At 42.9% G+C, this 20543-nt stretch overlaps 2 protein-coding genes across 3 annotated transcripts in view; one reads left to right on the top strand and one right to left on the bottom strand.

Moving 5' to 3' along the window:
* LOC111837990 (tyrosine-protein kinase receptor UFO) overlaps positions 1-15188 on the bottom strand; it is a 27738-nt gene extending 12550 nt beyond the window's left edge. The window contains exons 1-7 of one of the 2 annotated variants that reach the window (XM_023800504.2): positions 15011-15188; positions 10057-10264; positions 9082-9182; positions 8734-8916; positions 6477-6557; positions 6275-6390; positions 4357-4555 (exon numbers count right to left, since the gene is read on the bottom strand). In XM_023800504.2, coding sequence (XP_023656272.2) covers positions 4357-4555; positions 6275-6390; positions 6477-6557; positions 8734-8916; positions 9082-9182; positions 10057-10205 — 829 coding nt within the window. In that variant the 5' untranslated portion in view covers positions 10206-10264; positions 15011-15188. Of the gene's footprint in view, positions 1-4356; positions 4556-6274; positions 6391-6476; positions 6558-8733; positions 8917-9081; positions 9183-10056; positions 10265-13289; positions 13990-15010 lie in introns of those variants that run through there. The other variant, XM_023800503.2, reaches the window with a different exon arrangement.
* LOC111837991 (uncharacterized) lies at positions 14063-20543 on the top strand. The gene is made up of 7 exons (XM_023800506.2): positions 14063-14226; positions 14809-14888; positions 16783-16870; positions 17900-18158; positions 18295-18328; positions 18438-18606; positions 19358-20543. Exons 3-7 carry the CDS (start codon positions 16828-16830, stop codon positions 19702-19704), a joined length of 852 nt encoding a protein of 283 aa, XP_023656274.2. The 5' UTR covers positions 14063-14226; positions 14809-14888; positions 16783-16827; the 3' UTR covers positions 19705-20543.

Below are 20543 nucleotides of genomic sequence, written 5' to 3'. Positions count from 1 at the left end.
ATGGCATGGTATGACAATACCGCAAATAAATTAATAATGTCAATAGGAATTATTGGAGTTATTGATAATAAACAGAAATTTGTAAATAAATAAATACACCAAGTTTCCTTAACTATATAAATATCTTGGCTCCTGTGAAACTCAGAAGTTACCAAACACTTATATACTAATCGACTTCTGAGACATAACGGGCCCGAAAAGAATGTGGGATAAACATTTACCAAAATGTCCAATTTTATCATTACTAAATGACCTTGTATTTGAATATCTGTCTTAATTATTTGAGTTCCTGATTCTCAGTCACTGAATGCTTGTCCTACTTAAATCATATTGTCTCTGTAAAACTTTGAGACAGTCCAGCTGTTTTAGATCAAAGACTGACGGCTTTATTGATCGACCAGAGATACAGTGTAGCGCTAAGCTCATATCAATGGCTGCCATATCCCCAAAGCACACACGGATAACCAAGCTCACTGCTAACAGATGACAGAATTTCTGTGGGCTGGAAGGGACCCAGGCGTGGAGAGCCAGGCACACGGCGTCATGTCTCTGAAACACACATGTGTAAAATATCGCTCAGCTGTCGTGAGGTTTTTTCCCTCTCCCTGTTTTCTCTGGCCACTGAGCACTCCTCGTGTTTTTCCCTCGCACGGTTTTGCCTGGAGTGCTATTCCCCTCTGTAGTTCACTTTAAAATCCAGAAGATGGTATGCAGGCTGTATGTGAGCAAAAGGTTGTGAGTTCCAGAAAGGTCTGCTGTTGTACCATTGGGGAGAAAAGCTGATCACTGGGTTATGAGTCGCTAAATATCAAGCTACAGCAAACACTCTAAGTTAGAAAATACAGAGAAGTCATAGTGCTGAGGTCAGGCTAAGTCCATGGGTTGGACTCAAACTAAGAAGACGAACTGGGCAACTGAGGGGAGAGGTTTAGGGGTGTCCAGGAATGCCTAGAATCTTACTTTATAGGAAAAACTGGTTAGCAAGAACATTCAGAAGCCACAGGCTTCCTCTGTGCTCCTGAATGTTGAGGGAACAGAGTGGCTCACAAATTCCCTCTCTCACTAATATGCACGACGAGGACCAGCAGGCACTGACAGCCAAAGAACCGGCAGGGCTGGAGCAAAATGAGAAAAACAGCCTGAAAATAGCAGTAGGGATGTGTGTGTGTGTGTGTGGCAGAGATGATGACAGAACATCTGTCATGAAAACACTGAGTCTTCTGCAACCAACAGGCTGCCATGTTCTGCTTTTTGCCTTCCCCCCCCCACTTGCTGTGGCTTAAAGCCTTTGATTATTCGCTCTTCTGTCTATGTGATGAATAATCGCACCGAAACAAATGTACTGCGATCTTTGCTTCTGCTATACAGTGAATCATGTTGTGAATCATACAGAGCACATCTTGTCCTCATTGTGTCCAGTACCCCTCACCCCACCCACCACCCACAGCCCTTAGCTCCGCCCCCACCCTGCTATTGGCCGTCCCTGTATTCAGCACTGCCCTGAAAAGGACCCCGTGAGGTTATTAGGAAGCATTTATCCGCTGATCGGTTCCACATGTGGGGCTGGATCTGAGCCGATCCCTGCCAATGACAGCATGGGACACTCACTACTGAATTCAGGCAAATACAGTAAGCTTGTCGGAGCTGGGGGGGGACATTTAAATTATTACTATTAAAAACAGGACAACATAGGCAGCATGAGTGAAGCAGCTATCTATGAGCGCATGTAAGACTCAACATGAACGAAAGAGTTGCTGTCAGCGCAGTCAGATCATCCCCAGCTTAGAGGTTACAGGAGGGGCAGATGAGCAGCGACAACAGCTCACAGAAAACTCACATCATTTAAAAACGCTCCTGTACTATGCTATCAACACGCTGTATGAATCTGGTTATTCTTCAGTGATTAATCTGTAGATATAACACAGGTGGTATCACAATATTTCATCTTCTTGAATTCCAATTCTGCTAAATGTTCAATGGACATTCAAAATGGGTACATGGGTTTGTGTTTTTCTGGGAATGCAGAGCTGATCCTCTGGGACGGAACCGGTCTGAGAATTTAGCAGAAAGGATGTTTTTTTAAGCTGCCCCCCCCCCCTTCGTTCTTGCCCCACTAGCTTGCTCTCGTTCAGCCTCCCTTATCCCTCAGAGCTCAGTCATCTCTCTCTCTCTCTCTCTCTCTCTCTCCCCCCCTTCAGGAAATGAAACTGTGGGTCAGCAGGGGCCAGGGAATAGAGGGAAAGACATGAGGCAAAAGGGAGAGCATGGAAAGGAAAAAATGAGGTGGCTGAAAATGAAGAGAGCTATGTTTAGGGAAAAGGGTACGGAAGTGAGAGAAGGAAACACAAGTTTGCTTAGAGAACCTAGAAACACATTGTTGGAGTTGTCCTTACACGGTCAATTTCCTGAATGACAGATTCAGATGAAAATAAAAATATTAAGGGAAGTAATGAGAGCATTAAAAAAAAAAAAGAAGAAGAAGAAGGAACTCTACAGGGACAGCGAGGTCTTTATGTATGAAAGACAGAAGGCTGGTAGATTGATCTGGCTATTTAAGGAAAAACAAACTCCCTTGACAGGACGTTTGTTTGCTAGATTTCTATGCTCTCTCATTTCATTTCATATGTCAACCTTTATAGCTGCATGGGTCTGTTTTGGAAGAGTATTTTGGTAATCAGTGGATGCGCTCTCCTTATGTGTGTGTGTTATGTGTGCCCTGGAATGCTCTGTAATCTTATCCAGGGTTGTCCCCATCCGTGTGCCCTGCGCTGCCTGGAGCTGGCTCCCAGTCTCCCCCGCATGACCCTGACCAGGATATGCAGTTGGAGGATAGGCGGACCGATCCATTCTTTTCAGATGAATCGCTTCGAAACAACAAGATGCTTTGGCTGCCGCATGCCAGTGCTCATCCAAGAACTCTGGGCCAATGCAGATGTTTTTATAGTAGGGGCCGGTCCTGTTCACACATCCATTGGTGACACAAGGACGCACTCGGTGCCTGTAAAAGGCGGCCATAACCACAAAATCACGGCACACACACGTTTCCAGATGAAAGAGCAGAGTGTGTGCCGAGGCTGTGGAAGAGCTTGCATGGGAAATTTTAGTCAGCAAGGTGAGAGACAGACATGAGCGGAAAACAGCAGGCAGGTCCCACCACATCTGCGGCCGTGGGGACCACGCGTAAAGCGGAAAAAGTTGTTCAGCCGACACGAGTGGTTCTTTGCTGCTCCAACTCTCATTTATCTCTCACTGGTTTTATATTCTCTGGCTCTTCATCTTTCCTAGTTTCTCACTATGCGGCTGTTCCTCAGTGTTCCCCCTGTCCTTCACCTTGAGCACAGATTCCCCGTGTTAGAAACGACTCTGCTCTGGGATGCGGAGACATCACCCAGGCCTGTCTTGCCTCTCTCCTTCGTCGTCTCGGTCAATATCTCCTGCCTTTTTGTTCCCTTTCATGGAACAAAGGGGCTTTTCAATGTTTCAAAAATGGCAAACTGGCGGGAGAGTCCCTCTCCCTCCAACACTCATCTCCGCTCTCTTTTCCTTCCTTTTTTTATGCTCGGTATACTCCCTTTCCAATTTACTCCTTTTTAATGCTCAGTTTACTCCAGACTCTGTTCCAGGTTGCAAAGAGCATGAGTTGGCATGGAGAAGCCCCGCCCGTCACCTCCTCCATCTCCGTTCAAGCATAATGTAGCAGTGTGGGCCCAGCATGGTTGGGCCTCACTCTTTAGACCAGTCTGCCACCTCCTGTTTTTCCCTTAAAATCCAATCTCTTCTTTCCTCCCAGCCTTTTACAGCTCACAGATGCAGAGGACGGATATTAACCACCATGCAAATGGCATTTGCTCCATTTCCTGGCAAAACCTCCTTGCTCAAACTCAGACAGAAGCTCCTGCTGGTCTCTAGCTCATGCAAAAGCAAATCGCCAGACCTCAAATATTCACATATGGATGCCTGTATATGAGCGGACAGTTATTTGTATCAATAGTTAATCATTTTCCAAGTTGAACAGCTGTAAAGTGTAACAGTCCCCACAAAAATGTTACATTAGACTACAAAGGCACAAACGTAAAGGATTACAAAAGGTCAATCATAAAAACTCATGTGCTTTTTATATAATAATCTGAATAAACAGAATGAGCCAGAAACAAATTAATTTAAGCTGAACTGAACAAATATGTGTCCATGTACAGGAAGTGTGGCCTGAAGATGGATGGATTGACGAATAGATGAATGGATGAACTGAACAGGAATAAAGTCAATGGAATGCACCAGAATTAGACTTAATACTATAACACATAGTTCTCAGGTGTACTGCACTCAGAAAGAATAACGAGGGGGGGTGAGTCCTACCTCCCTCACTGGTACGCAGTGTGACCCAGGGGCTCCAGGGGGAGATGCCCTGGCTGCTGAGACAGGCCACCCTCACGCTGTAGTTGGTGAAGGGCTTCAGGTTTGGAATCAGGTGCCGGGCAGGTGGCACATTCACGTTCTGGTTGTGCATCTGGTTGTGATGAGTGGGGACCATGTGAAGATTGGATTGGCGTGTGGCCTGTAACACAGACATCATGGTTGCTGTTTTCATGAATTATATTCTCTTGTATGTAATTCTGAGTCCACACGCTGCTCCAGATTTTCTTGCTGGACTCCCAGCGATTTCTGTAAACAGTTATGAAATTCCCTTGGCCTGCTCAAATGTGCAGCGTATATGATGTGGTCGACGAAGCATGCTGAATGATGCAATGCTATTGACAAAATTTGGGTTTCCTAATTTTCTGTTCTTGCAGCCTCTTCTTCAAATCACAGAGTTTCACTCTGTACCACAGCAGAAGTGATCTACTGCAGTTCTTCTTTCTGTGAATACTGTATGAATCCCAGGAGCTCAGCAAAAGTGCAGAGCTCCAGTTTTGGATGACAGACAAACAAGCAACATAAACACAGAGCATCCTGTAGTTCACTGCTGTATCACGGTGTTAACACCAGTGGTGTAACACCAGTGTTGCTGGGTACCCGATCCACAGAGCTGCAGGTACTGCAGCTGCCAGAGAGACAGAAGGCAGGAGGATGCAGGCAAAGGGAGCTGGTCAGAGGTGAGGCAGATTAGAGGGTCTTATTATTGAGGAGGTGCTCGTGCAAGACCAGAAGGGCTATTTACAGAATGGAATGTTAACAAGTGCCTGAGCATGGACTCATCGGTGACTCAATGGCTAATTGCCCTTGCTGGCAAACAGCTGGTTATCCAGCTTCTCCCTGAGTCACAAAGCAGAAGAATTCCTTTGCCATTTCTCACTTTCCCCACTGCCTAATCTTTTGCCTATTTTCTTCTTTTCCCGGCTGCTCTACTTCATTGCTCTTTAGATATCATCGGTAGTTTTACACATGTGCTCCTATTCCTGCAGCATACCCGCCATTCTAAAACGCGAAAGTAAAAAGCTAATTCTGTAGATACTACATGCCAACATGGTGTCATTCGCACTGTGGGAAAGTTTCCGTTGCTTTCATTCCTATTTGTTTGCCCGAATAGCTTGGTGGATGATCAAAATTTGTAGCTAAATGGCTTATAAAGGAATAGGGCTTAATGGTCTCTAGGGTGGTAGTGTTGTGGGACGAGACTTCAGGCGGCTTGCGGAACAAGCGGCAGTTATGGTGGTGCATGTGAACTGCGGCTAGTCAGCTAGTTACAGGGACACAAAGTTTAGGAGGCCGCTGTTCCCAGCTTGAACCCAGATGACCTGTCATAGAATGGGTCGAGTAAGGGGTTAAGACGCGTGCAGAGGGTGTGAGAGCGAAAGAGCTGACAAGCACTTGGATGGAACAAGAAATACTTATGACGACAGACAGAGGAAAAGCTGTAAATCTCATAAATGGATCCATGTAGTCTGTGGCTGGTCTCTCACACACAAACACACATGTTTATATTGATATCTTTATGGGGACTGTGCATTCATTTTTATGAGCAAAACCCTAATCCCCAAAATTCCAACCTTAACCCCTACCCAACACTAACATTAACCATAAGTGACCAAACAAAATACAAGACTTTGGTATTTTAGCATTTTGATTGCAGTTACATATTTTCATAAAACTGAGTTTCCCCTTGTGCAAATTCTCAAAATAACAGGTTTTTATCACATATTGAGGACCAAACGTCCTCACAATGTAATATATGCATAACCCCTACACACACAGAATGTCTATTGATATAGCAGTTGATAGCTTCTTCTCCTGAGTTGTCCCACTGTGTGGAACCACACTGATGATGAGAACTTACCTGGATGGAACACACAGTGACAGGGTAATTGCCGCCAAAGCCTGGCTGCCAGGAGATATGCAGGCTGCTGTTGGTGACTTCTACAGTCTCCACTTTCTCTGGCTGGGATGGGATAACTGTCCAAAAGCAGAGAGGAAGTTTATAGAGAAAGTCACTGCAATAAGGCCCAGTGAGACATCACTGCGGTTCTGTTCTGCTGTACCTGTGACAGTGCCGGATTCAGAAGTAGCCACACCTTTGTCATTGCGGGCCTCACAGGAGAATGCGCTGGTTTTATTGAGGCCTATAAGAAAACAACAAAAACAGACAACACGTGAATAGCATGTAGCACAGCAAACTATGTGTTAAATGCTAGTTAATTAAATGCTATTCATCAGCTTCACTCTGATGGCTTCAAGCCTGAGACCTAGCACAATGGTGGGACTTGTGTTTATCCTTTTGCGAAAATCTTATATCCAGTGCAGGGTTGTAGCGAGTTGGGCTTCCATCTCAGGTAGCAAAGGGCGTGAGGTGTGGGTCACCATGGAAAGGGTGCCGGTCCACTGAAGACACTCACACCCACACACTATGGGCAGTTTAGAGACAGTTATTCAATGAAACTTAACGTCTTCTGAGCTGTAAACGGAAACCAGAGTGCAATGGGAAACCCCCAACACACAATAAAGCAGAACTTACTAAGCTTGGTGACCAGATAATCCATGTCAGGGAGGACACTCTGAGCTAGGACAGGAATTGTAAACTACCATTTCAATTAAAAGGACCTGGATTTCACTTTAGCACTGAGTTCTTGCTGTGTGCTGATTGGTCAGTCTCCTATAATCATGCATGTGTCACTAATGCTAATGTGAAACAGCTGGATGAGTCATCAATCAAGAAAACAAATCAGTCAAAACACAAGAAGAACTGTTTAGCCGAGCACAGGAGCCTTAAAGTTTTAAAGCAGTTTGTAAAACCTGAAGTAGCGTAAAGTGTCCTCCCTGACATGGATTATCTGGTCACCCAGGTTGAACGCCCCCCCCAGCGAACCACATACCACCTGGGAGTGGAGGTGGATAGGGGAGATATGAATGATTCGACCTCAGAGTGTGTCTCAGCACTTGCCTGTATGCATGGACAGTACTGTGCAAAAGTCTTACGCAGCCAAAGAAAATTATGTTTAAATGATCTTCATGTTGGTGTAAAACTGTGCAGTTATGTCTTCCAAGGTGTGCCAGCTTAGCCATTTCAAAACCTCTGCTAAAATGACCCCAGTGTTTACAGCAACCATGCAATATACCCCCTATTTTTTTTTTTACTTGACCACTCTAACACTTTGTATAGCTAATCAATAAAAAAATACTTTTCAAATTAATTAATTGAGATGGTGGTGAAATGTAACAAATACATGGAACGGCTGAGGTGCCCCAGAGGAGAGGTTTGGCAACTGAAGTGGAGTTCATCTAGCCGTCCAGCAGGATATCAGTAACTTTTTGGAGAACAGCAGAATTTTTTTTATTGTTACTCTTAATTTGCATATGATCTAATGTTAAATTTGGCCTTTTGTCCCACAAATATGCATTTACTACCCAGAATAACAGCTTTAAACATTTCTTTTGACTGCCTAAGACTTTTGCACAGTACTGTATCTGTATGTGTTTCTGTGGTTGTGTAAAATGCTTCAGCAGGAAGTGATTTGCTGAGTAGCGCATGAAAGTTCCAATCTGGTTAGTAAACAGCTGAGCTACACACTCCTGCTTCTGCTTCACATGGCTTGCTGGTGGACACACTGACATAAGCCCATAAACACACGCTGATAAACAGCCGTTCAAACAAAAACTGTCTATTAAGTCCTTACACGTTGTTTGACCAGCATAAAGCTCTCAGATAAATAGCTAGATGGGTGAAAAAGGCAGACCAAAGAACAAATGAAATGTTAGGAATCTGTTAATGTGCATTGTACACTACTCCTCGTGATCTTTCCTCAGCAGTCAGCAAGAGATGTTCTCTAAGTGTCTACTCCCACATGGCCACTTTTGTGAGTGTAGAACAATGTACCTCTGACCTGGTACAAAGACGGCATCATTAAGTTATCAAGCATGCTCTGGTTCAGAGGAGTCAACCTTTTGTCTGGTCCTGTGTGGCTGTGTCAGGCGATTGTTGCACACTGCTCTGTATATATCCATTCACGGACTGCTTTGCGGCCTTCAAAGCTATTACTGATCCCGGTGCCTCAGCAATTTGGGTAGCATCCAATTCATACTGCATGAATGAGTAACACCAATAAAGTGGCTGTGGTCTGTGAGTCAGAGCTGATTCTTCAAACTCAACCCTGGTCCGAGACCCATGGGCTGGCACTCTTTTACCCTGAATCACTGAAGCTGCACTTGGACTAAATATCCCTCCAGATGAAAGTGTTTTCATAGCGACAGTGTCATATAAAGACAGATATAGACAGTGATAGGGGATGAGCATATCACTACCTGTGATGTTGAGAGTAGAGGGTGACTGAGAGTTTGGATCTTGTACTCTGGTTAATGGGACACCGTCCTGCAGCCAGATGACCCAGACGGGTTCTGGAGGACCGTGTGCTTCACAGTAGAGGCTCAGAGGACTGTTGGCTGTTACCACCATATCCCGGGGCTCCACAGAGAAGTGAGGGAGGTCTGGGAAGTCGAGAGAGTTTCGATACATCCTCACAACAAGCACACTAATGTAGTCAAGCAGGCCAATGACAAAAGAGAGATTTTTTTTTTTTTTACCAATAACGAACTGACAACAATGAAAATATGGAAGTCAAGGATTGCATAAACAGCCGTGCGAGCACTCACCCTCCAGCTGGATGTATCCTGCCTGCGAAACCATCTTCCTCCCTCCTGCCATTACGATACAGCAGTAGCTTCCCATATCTGACAGCTGCAGAGCCTCAATTCTACACGTAAAGGGACAGGGGCAATAATACACCAAGGCAATAATAACAGTGAGTAAGAAGACCAGCATGTACAAAACATCCTATATCTGAGAACTCCCCTCACCTCTACGACCTCTTTTTCATATGTCATAAACCAAAAGTATACATTTTTAGGCCTTTTGTACATTTGGTATTTTCATTATAAATCAAGTTTCAATTAATTTTGGCAGTAGAACTGATTCGAGCCCTGCTCACTGCAAATACAATTCAAACACTGGAATAATAAAAAAAACTAAAATGTTCAGCCAAGATGGCAAAGAGGGTGGACTTCCCATGTAGTCGAAAGTGAGGTGGCAGGCACAACCCAGACCCCCCCACCCAGGTACGACTCTTTCTTTCATCCCATGGCGATATTTCTTTCCTGTGTCACATTATTCTCTTTCCCCTCCCACTTGGAGCAAGTCTTGCACCATAATAGAGATATTGGGAAATGGTATAAAAGGTGTAAAATACATGTGTTACAACAAGATTCATAAGGTTAACCTGGATTGCTTCAGTAAATAATAATGACACTTTGTTGATCTTGTGTGGGGAAAGTCTTTTCTTGCCTGCCTTAGCTTGCTCTCCATGACACCTTGCTCTCCATGACACCTTGCTCTCCAAGGTGAGAGCAAACATGTTTCTAGGGGTTAAGGGCCTTGCTCAGGGGCCACAGACGTGACTGTTCTGCCAAAGCCAAGCGTGAACGAGCGAGCTTCCAATTACAGGCACAGAGGCTTAGCCCACTGAGCCAGACACAGAGCCCTGTAAGTAGGGCAGTGTGATAGGCCAACGGAGAAGCCGACTGGCACGAATCAATGGTTAGACCCATAATCCCGCCACTGATGCAACTCACCTGAGTGTACTGGCCGTCTGCCAACTGCCATCACTGATGGGGACCTGAATCTGGTCGGTGTTGGCGAGGTCCAGGGGCTGCCCATCTCTCTGCCACTCGATGTCCGCAGGCTCGCTGTCTCCACCATTCACGCGCAGCACGCACTCCATCCGCACCGACCTGCTCAGTGACGAGGTCACATTGCTTGGACTCCGCACAAACTGCAGCTCTGCATGGAAGGAAGGCTCGTGAATACTTCTAAGCAGTGTCTAGCAAACTCTCAATTCCATGGAGTCACAAGAAATTCAGCGAGTTACAGTACACCTGGCTATGTCTCTTTGTGCATGAGGAAGGGATTAGTGCAAAAAATGGAAGAATGTCAAATTTATTGATAATTAAGAAAAAAAATGTTAGAAATCACTTTTCAGTACAGTTCCACCATATTTCACACCATTGAGGTATTTCTGTGCTTTGTGTTTGGATTAGTATTTTATCCAGATCCCCTTCATTTGCTTCAATCCATAATATCTCCTCGACTATGACCTGAGCTTTAACGGTAAACAAACACATTGGACACAATTTTGTCTATCGGGACATACTCAATGTTGACTCACAATGAGCCGCTGAAAGTTTGTACCAGCCTACTCATTCACAGACTGAACGCTTAGCCATTATTCACTGCCAACTAACTCCCCCTAGCTTCCCAAACCAGCTCATGTCCCCATAAACCCAGTCCTAAAGACTTAATTGGCAGCGTATGTAGTCTTGCCAATGCTTTGTAACTGATTAAAAAAGATCAAATACAATCATCCAGGTGCATGTAAACAACATAAAATCTAATTAGACATCTGCTGTCCAAGTAACCTTAAATGAATTGCTGACGTAATACAAAAGCAAAAACATATATTCTTAATCCATTTTTACAGAAAAGGACATAAGGGAAAAATGTCTTGAATGTTCTTCAGTTCAGCAGAATGTGCCCTAGGACATTAAAATCAAAACTGATGAATTTGGAATTCATTTGTTTTAAGCAAGGTACCTGTTGTGTGCTGATGAGGGATAGACGAACTCCGTTTGTAATGATGTCCCTAAGTTCACATTCATTGTCATCATAATTGTACTCACCCAATAGTACTGTAATCTACCTATATATAAGATACATTTTGATTCTAGTTTTGTATTTCTGTCCCTGTGTGTAACTCAAGTCAAAATTTATAGGCACAACAGGGTTCTGTAATATGTGTTGAGGACTTTTTTTTCTTTCTTTTAAGTACCCGGAAAAATCCAAAATGTCCTTTCTTTCTTTCTTTCTTTTTTCTTTCTCTCTCTCTTTCACTAACTGAAATGCAGGCAAGACACACTAAACAGACAAGATTGTTTGCTATTTGCCCAAACATTAATAAAAATGCTGAAAGGAATGGATACTTAAAGTTTAATGCTTCCTTCACCTCTTGGCAGCTTAATCCCCCCCCCCCAGTCCTGACCCCTCCCACTGCCCCCATCCCCTCCTGTTTCACAGTGACCTTTCACTTCTCCCTGCAGATTTTTTTTTTTTTCTGTGACATTTTTATACACATACAAACAAATGTGTGATGACTATAAATCCATATTTATGATTTAAAACACTGAACTCTGTTTTGGTTGGACAAATTGACTTTGAAAGCCAAAGACAGCAGGTGTCATATTGTTACATGCATAAGCCTAATTAGACATTAACAGCATACTATTTATAATAATAATGTCTTTTTTATTGCCTTACATTGTGCCGTACATTGTATTCTGTAACTGTTTAAACTGAGGTGTATTCATATACATCATTCATCTTTTATGTTAAAAGAAATTGTTTTTCATATCCCAAAGATAGTTATAGAAGGCAGTTCAAGTTCCAATGAGAGGAACGTAGTTCATCTGATGTTTGAAGTATGCACCTTTGTCCAGTGCTCTCACTCTTAAAAACACTTAAAGACCCAGAAACCTTCAAAATAGTGGTGTATAACAACATGAGGTTAGGAAGAGGACCATTCCAGCTGGCCATTCGTAACTTTTCCTTTATACTGTGCTTGTCTTTATTCTCAGAACAAACTTTTATCTTCGGCTAACAACGTACAGCACTTGTTACCATGTCTTCCCTTACAAGCCGTCATTTCTCATTGAAGGTAATTTTGCATCTCAGTTCAATAAAAAAGGTGGTGATTGTTGACAGCCTTCCAGTGCGATACTCCCAGATGTTGGTGCCTCCCTTAGACACCTCCACACTTCTACTGCACCCCCATCCTATCAATGGACCGCCTCACTCCCATGTTTCACAAGGTCCTGTCTCCCGTTTGTGCTTCTGTCCAGAGCTTTGTACAGTACACTGACCATCTCCTAACAGTCATGAGCAGTCATGCTGTTCAAAAAAAACCCAAAAAACTTACAATCATGGGGGTAAATTATGGGGGGATTGTAACCCTCCCAATAATCAGAACCGGTCAATACAACCCCCCCAAATAATCATATTGTCATTGGGCGGGGACCTCAACCCCCTCAATGTTCAATCCGAAGTTACACCCTTGCTCACATTCCATACTTGCCCTCAGGTTTGCCACATCACTGTTGCCGTCTCCTGTCTACATTGTCTCAGACTCGAAACAATCCAGTACTACATCTGGCTAAGATGGGCGTCAAAAGGTCCGGAATGGTTCGCACCTGCATTCGCCTTTCAGAATGCCACCTGCATGCTGTAGGAACTGTTCCTACGTTTCCTCTTCCAATGGTCATCAACTGGACATCAGAAATATATTGAGCATGTTGTCCATGCATTTATTTCCATGAACGGCTCATCTGAGAATGTGGGACACTATCATAATGAATAGCAATGAGTAAACTGACATAGCAGTCACTTTCAAAAGACATTTTCAATGGACCAGTATTTCATCCCAATTCAAATTACCCACTTGTTGTGAAAGTTCTTTATTTTGGAAATTTATCATTACATTTCATTTTAGGCGTTTTCGGGGAAACACAGATGTAACATGCCTACACTGTGGACCTAATGTATTTTGGTATAACTGGTCAGGACTCCCCCCTTGATTTTCGTGCCAAATAAATCATTAATTAAGTTGTATAGTGTAAAGAAATATTATTAGTAACAACTGCGACGAACAATTCACTACATTCTATAACACATGATGAAAAGAGGAAAAGGAAAGATAGAAGTCAGTAACGGGCAAATAATACAACTGTCATTAAAGTTTCAATAGGCTTTTACTTACCAGGCGAAGAATCAGTGCTGCCGATTCGCAACCAAGTTAAGGAGGCAATCAATAGCAGATAAGAGCGCAGTCCGTCGCTCATAGTCCTTGCTTGGATCAGACTTGTTTGATTCACTTTTCGGGCTGTTTTTAAGGGCGATGGCATTTCTGTCTTAAGGGTGACTCGGTACTATCTCATAATGCTAGACTCCCCCAGCTTCGTACGAAAACAGCTTAAGCTGAAGCACAATAAATGCTGTATTCACCGTCACAAGCCAGCTCAGTTAAAAAAAAAACCGAAATGAGTGCCAAATAATATATAACTGCTAATAAGATGTCTTTCAGGAGAAAAAAAACTGTCAGTTAAGTGAAGTTACATCAAACATGTTCCAAGTCCGTCCCACAAAATGCTTATTCTCAAAATTATACATTAAAATAAAAAAGTGACTAAAAAGTGAGCTTCGAGTACACTGTTCAACTTTCTTAAATGTAAGCAACTTATTAAAACAAATTTGTTTTTAAAAAATAAAAAAAAAATTCTAAGACAAAAATATCGCGTAGTCTGTGCATGTCTTTTTTTCGTCAGAAAGAAACGTCTTTTGAAATGCTATAGTCAGTTTTCTCATGTCACTCCGGTTCCATTGTCGATGCCCAGTCTGTATTTCCGTTATGCCGCCTTGCCAGTTTATTATGACGGCTTCTTCAGCCTTCACTCGAATTACTTATCCAACCTTTTCCCCATTCTCTCTCCTCCCCTTCTCCCTCCTCTTTCTCTCCCTTCTTTTCGCGTTTAAAATCAGAAGAAACCCTTACAACGTGTAGGCCTAATTATTTACCAGTTTTCCAGTAGTACTTAAAGATAATTTATTTTGTAAGATGAATCGTTAACTTGTTTTTTTTTTTAAGAAAAAAATATACATGAAATATATGCACTTCTTTTCGGAAGAGATTATGACAAGTACGTCCTGGAAGTATTAGTGTTGTTTTATATTTATCATATTTCTGATAAAGTTACTTTATAGGAAATAACTGGTGGCTCGTGCAGGTAGTGTGAGGTGCACAAGCTAAGCGAGACCATTCACGGGGACACGAGGTTGACGCGCCAGTGCGCGTGTGATGCATGCTTTCCATTGTTTACTGCATTTCATGGTATAATGATGTAGCTTAACTAGGGATGCAGATTTTGGGTCATTTCACTAAAACGAAGAGGAACAGATCTGTATGTAATCTGTGTATAAAATTGGGCTGCTTATTTGTTATGATTTGTTAATGAAGGATGGGTGTTTGGGCAGAGTAATGCTGTCCTTTGCAGACTTGTCCAGGATATCTCGATAAACAGAATAAGCACGGAAAAGTTTCAATGTTGCCGTCTTTCAGTACAAGCGCTGCTCTTGGCTCACATGGACACAAGGGCGGGCGAAGCTAAAAAAGACGCCGTTACTGGCAGTGTAAGAGAGAGGGCTGCTTATGCAGTATTTGCTTTGGATCGGGCACTTGCTAATCTACCGAGATCTTAAGGTCGCTTTCTTTTATATTTCAGACCATGACCTCGTTAGATAGCTGAATGGCCACTGCCAACAGTCTTCTGAATGGTCACCTTCTTACCTGGAAAGAATCCAGGTAAGAAGCAACAGAGATATGTAACCATCGCATCCCTATACAGTACACGGATACCAGCAGTGGTGGTTTATATTTCCCGCTATGTGCATTTACACATCAAACATCAAACTAGATATACGCACCTTTGGCCGCTTGTCTTGGAGTGAAGGAGGTGCACCAGCACAACTGAATACTGTGCTTTCGGTGCGTCCCGCTGCCTGCTCAGATGTTCCAACCACCGGCATACTCCTCCTGGGTGTGGTTAGAATTCTAACGGTTTGCGGGTGGAAAAAAAAATCTGTCAGTAAAAAAGCAGTGTATACTTTGGAAATGTGATCGCCTGTGTTGAAGGGCTGTGAATAAGTGGGTAAAACTGTCTCCCTGTGGTTGTCAATGGTATCGCAACAGAATAGCTCCATAGTAGATGCATGTCAAAATCAAGTATTTGCGCAATGTATTAAGAGAATTAAACAAATAATGCCATGTACTGTCTTTATATGTTTGTAATTATGTCTTAGTGTTGCAATTTTTGAATTATATGCAATATTACTGATTTGTCTTTTTATTGCTTAGATTTTTTATTTTTACAGCGCTGATATTTTATATTTCTTGCTTATTTTTTATATATATATGTGTGATATTTTAAACATAAATGCTGCATTTGAGGTTGGCATCATTGTGATTGATTGCGATTCCGTTGTGCTTGCACAATAACAATAAAGTTCTTGAATCTGGTCTCTCAGCTTCTACCAGTTCAGTATTTCAATGTTTTATAAATGATCTCACAAGGTTACACAAAAGAACGTGTCAACTTTGAGACAAAACAGAAGTCTATGCTCAGATATGTGTTAGCTTGGTGTTACATTTTTGTACATTTTGATACTGTTTTCCTTTGTTAAATTGCTATTGATCTGCAAAGCTATAAAGTCAAAAAGAGGCATCAATGGAATTTACAAGAAAATCCATACATATTATCTAATTGGTTCTTTGAAATGGGATCTAGCTATTTTCATTAGAAATAACGCATAGCAATATTCTAAAATCTGCATGCTTTTCCTGTATCTCTTCTCTGGGAAAAATACAATAGTATGCAATTCGTAGAAGGAATGAAGCATCATTAATGGTGTGGAGCAGATTGTCAGAGATCATGTCGGGTACAGAGGATTTAAAAAGGGATCAGACCTTCTATTCTGGCTGTTCTAAAGTGGGAAAGCAGACAGCCCTGTGTCCTACTAACTGCAGGTTAGGAGATCATGAGGCCTCTGGCCCAGTTTCTCCTGGAGTGTTCCTGCTAGGGTGCCGTGTCGTAGTGCTCATGTGAGCAGGCAGGTATGAAAGTGTGAACGTGTGTTTGTCCTGGCCTTTCTGAAAGGCCAATGTGGGAGCATTCATATGTATGAATCCTAGATGGGACAGTTCTAGGGTCACATTACGCATGTGAGGCACGGTTAATAGACTGCAGGCCTACCATGCGTCGAATAGAGTGCATACGAAAAATGCAGCGGTGTTCTGAAAAATGTATGCTCTACTAACGGTCATAGAACTGAAAGAAAAGTAGCACAACAACAATGAAGCTAAACTGCAAAAATATGCCACAATCTTGTGATTCATTTATGGAGTATTGTGCAAAATGTTTCACATAAAATGTTGTTTTCGAGGATCCTGGCAGATTTACATTCACTGTGGTGATTATGACTGTGCTTCTACCTGATTCAGAGCTGATATGAATGCTGCCTCACTTTTGCTTTGAGGACAAGATGAGCTGGTGCCCCGGGGATTGAGATGGGGGGGGGGGGGGGTCCAGCTGAGCGGGGATTACTGTACTGCACATGTGCACCACTGGAAATCTGCATATCTCCCTCTCTCATACACACTGTCACAAACACACTAACTGTACCAACAGTCTTTCCTGCAGATCCATCTCCCGTTTCTTCGTCTCTGATGGAGATTGGCTGCTAGCATGAGCGTTTCTGGAATACACTCTGGTTTTCTCAGAAAGTATGGTAAGGATCTCAATTCTCCCAGGTAGTGGTTATCTGTTTTTACTTATTGGGGTGCATTTTATTAATAAGATTACATTAATTTCAATTTTATTATAATGGATTTCTGCATTTGTCGTCTGATTCCAAAACATTTGTGAAGACAGATTTCATGCAGTTTTGTCCTTGCTAAACGACACTCCACTGAAAGTTCAATGGAATTTTTACATTCTTTTACAAAGGTTGTCATGCTCTATATAAACAGCTTTTTTGAGCAGTACTGTGGAGTAAAACTTAAAAATTGGAATCACTTATACACTGAAAAATACAGGCATGTGAAACATCCAGAACATCCAGTGTTGCCTTTTAACTTTCGCTGTTTTTGCTTAGGCATTCAAGCAATGTTGTTAAATTACAAACCATGATATGTTTTTAAAAGGTATTTCAAATGCCTCTGAGAATGTGACCGTTTGCCCTTGAACTGGCCAAAAATGAACCGAGACGAACAGGCATCCCAAATCGGGGCTTAAACAAGCCTTCGGCGGATGCTGGATTTGATCAGCTCTCGCAGAGCAACAGAAAAGCCTTTTGAGGACAAGCTCTGACACATTTTTACAGCTCAGGTTATCATGCAAATTCTGTATGGCAGATGAGAAGTTGATTGTCAATAGGTTTCGCTTGATTATAGCATTAAGACTGTGCCTCACTTATGAAAATGAAAATCATTGTTGGCAACAGTGACCAGTTTCGATTATCAGGACCTGTGGTTTGGAGTACGGGGACAGAGGGTGCTTTCATCCACAGCTGGTAGCCTGCTTACAAGGATGCCGTTTGCCTCTGTTAATTTAGATTACTCTGTGTACTCACCTGCATTAGACTGTCTAGTCCCCAGATCCACTCTGTTTACTCATTTGCTAATCCCAAATGACAGACAGTGCTTATAGTTTAATCTACAGCCAGCTCTGAACCATTTTTCTGTCACCATTAATATAATGACAGTATTAAGGTAACGCTGTTTTTCAGTCTTATCTATGCCTGTGTCCTCTCGCCTAGGTGGCTTCATGTTCAAACAGTGGAAAGAGAGGTACATCGTGCTGACAGCAGACGGCAACCTGCTGGTGTGTCGCGATGTTGATTCTCCTCCTGACCAGGTGGTGTCGCTGCACGGAGGCTGCGAGGCCATCGTCAAGGGCGGGGAAATCCTAGACTTGCCTCGATTGCCCAACACCGGCCGTAGGGACTGCAGTTTTGCTTTGATTCTACCCCAGAAAAAGTTTCTGCTGCTATTGGCAGAGAATCCTAGTGACTGTAGGTGCGTGGCAAGAGGGGCGAGTTTGCAGGGGGGTTGGGGAAAATGCATTTCTAGCAAATGGGAACACGTATTCTGCCCTCACAAAGTGCTTGATGATAACAGCAGAAATGTTGACCTTGTTGCCATCTCTTCACAGCCACTGGCTGAACATTATGAGGAAGGTGAGAGAGGTGAGCTCATATTAAACCTACTGCAAGCAAACTGGGTCGTGTTAAAATGATTTTGCTCTAATTGAGAATCTGAACCTCCCAGACAGTCATCCATATTATTCTTTTGCAGTGTCTCTCATCCCCTCAGTACAACTGCAAACGCCATCGGGGTTCGACCTCTTGCATAACGGACAGAGACCCTTATCCTGACCATGTCAAGGACAAAGAGCACTTAAACCCATGCAAGAAGCCCTTAGAACCTGGGCAGCGTGATAAAGATGTTCCTAAATGCAAAGGAGGTAAGAAGTCAATGTCACTCAATGGTAATGTGGAGTTTTTTGTAGTTTTTGTGACACTGTATTTCTTCGCGGCTGTTTCTCTGAGATTCTGAGTGCAATGCGATGTCCAAGACACTGATGGACTAATCTAATCTAACAATGCTTCCCACAGGTCACAGCATAAGAACAACCACCAGTACAGAAGTGTTAAATAAAACAAAATTAGTTAGGCAATACCCAGCCCTAACCTTAATCATAAGTAACCAAACTACATGATCACAGATCACAGATTTTTTATTAAATTGAGGTTATATAAATAGTAACCCAAAAAATGTCCCGAAAAGGAAGGAAATTTCAGGTTTTACTGCACTTTGAGGACATTTTGGTCCTCAAATGTGATCTACGCAACCTCCTTCTCCCCCTGAAGGGGCAGGGGGCAAATTTGACCGAGTTGCAGTTTACTAAGTTGGTGACATTCAGTGATCAATAAAAGGCACACAGAACTTCAAAAGGGGGGCATAGTCGATCCCTCAGGTGAAAGGGGCAGGTTCAGAGAAGCCACTTCCCCTGATTCCATATTTAGTCTACAAGTGAAAAACTGGGTCCCCAGAGAGAACCGAGGCAAACTCCACTCACAGAAAGCAGGGGGGACCCTGTGCTTAGGCAATTAAGTGATTAACTCAAATGAAAACCTGCATAAAGAGCAGGTCAGCCCTGAGTCTGGGTCACACTTTCTGTGCTTTAATTGTCCATCTTCCTGCCACTCATGCAGGCATGCGGTCTTCACAAGCCCAGAGCATGAAGACGGCATCTCCTCAGCGCTCGGCCAGTTGTTTGCGGCACGGCACCAGCAGCGACATGCACGGCGTCAGGGCCGTATACCTGCTCATGGGAGGGGCGGCCACATCCTCAGCGCTCGGCTACCTGGGGACCTGCTCCCCCTGCATCCACGATGCTAGAACCACCAACCTGCCCTCCGCGGTGGGCTTCTTTGACCTGGGTACGGGGGGCACCTTCCACAACTGCAGCCAGGCTGGCGAATCGGCACACTATCACAGTTTCGATTTCGAGGGGAACTCGGACTTTGATGGGTTTGATTGTGGGGGATTTGCATTCTAGAAGAACCTACACCAAAGCATTTAAAGCGCATAAATAAATACATAAATGAAAATCTCATACTCTTTCCAAACATTTACAGTAAATTTTACCACAGATTTTTCCAAATATTTTGAAAGGATCATAATTTTTGATATTAAGATGCCACATTTTGTTGTTTGTGCTCTACTGAGCTGACAATCAGCATGTACCCATCAGAACCTGTTTTTTCCACATCTTATGTCCTTGTATTCTATCGATTTGTGTTACTCGTGAACTCCTTTATGCTGAAGTGAATGCACTAATCAGTTATTTATGATGTTAGTTTGTTATTTATAATGGAGATCTGGGATATGTAAAGTCTAAGTCCACTAGCAATTAAGAATGGAGACTGTCCAGGTCATCATCTTTGTTGGAGAACTTTTCTTCTGTGATTTCATGGAATAACTCTTAAGTCACAAGTCCAGCCCCTTATCCAGTACACCGTCTGCTAGGAATAAGGGAATGCTCATTTTACGTTTTTTGATGTTGTTCAGTATGATAACCAAAAGCTCACAAGAAAGACGAAACTGCAAAGTTTAAACTCCAGATCAATTAAGTAGCTGAGTGTGTCATGAGGGCATAAATGCTTTTATGTGCATTTTTGTGTTTCAGTTGTGTTTTCTGTCATGTGTTACTTTGCTGTGATATCATGAGATTATAGCTGCATCCTAGGCACATGCGCAAACTTAACTGTTTTTAGTCTCATTCTTAGTACAAGCAAACATACACTAACTATCTTTAAGACAGGTAAGGAGCTCCATGACACAGTGAAAGCACCTATTGTGAAGCTGAAAAGACAGTAAAACAGCTAAAACCTGTTA

This window comes from Paramormyrops kingsleyae, chromosome 18 (assembly GCF_048594095.1).
Source record: "Paramormyrops kingsleyae isolate MSU_618 chromosome 18, PKINGS_0.4, whole genome shotgun sequence".
NCBI lineage: Eukaryota > Metazoa > Chordata > Actinopteri > Osteoglossiformes > Mormyridae > Paramormyrops > Paramormyrops kingsleyae.
The sequence above is the reverse complement of the archived record's forward strand: the minus strand, read 5'-3'. Positions and strand labels throughout refer to the sequence as shown.

Coding starts and splice junctions, on each gene's coding strand:
- LOC111837991 (XM_023800506.2), top strand. CDS start 16,828: ATGAGCGTTTCTGGAATACACTCTGGTTTTCTCAGAAAGTATG. Junction 16,871..17,899: donor TGGTTTTCTCAGAAAGTATG/GTAAGGATCTCA, acceptor CCTCTCGCCTAG/GTGGCTTCATGTTCAAACAG. Junction 18,329..18,437: donor TTATGAGGAAGGTGAGAGAG/GTGAGCTCATAT, acceptor ATTCTTTTGCAG/TGTCTCTCATCCCCTCAGTA.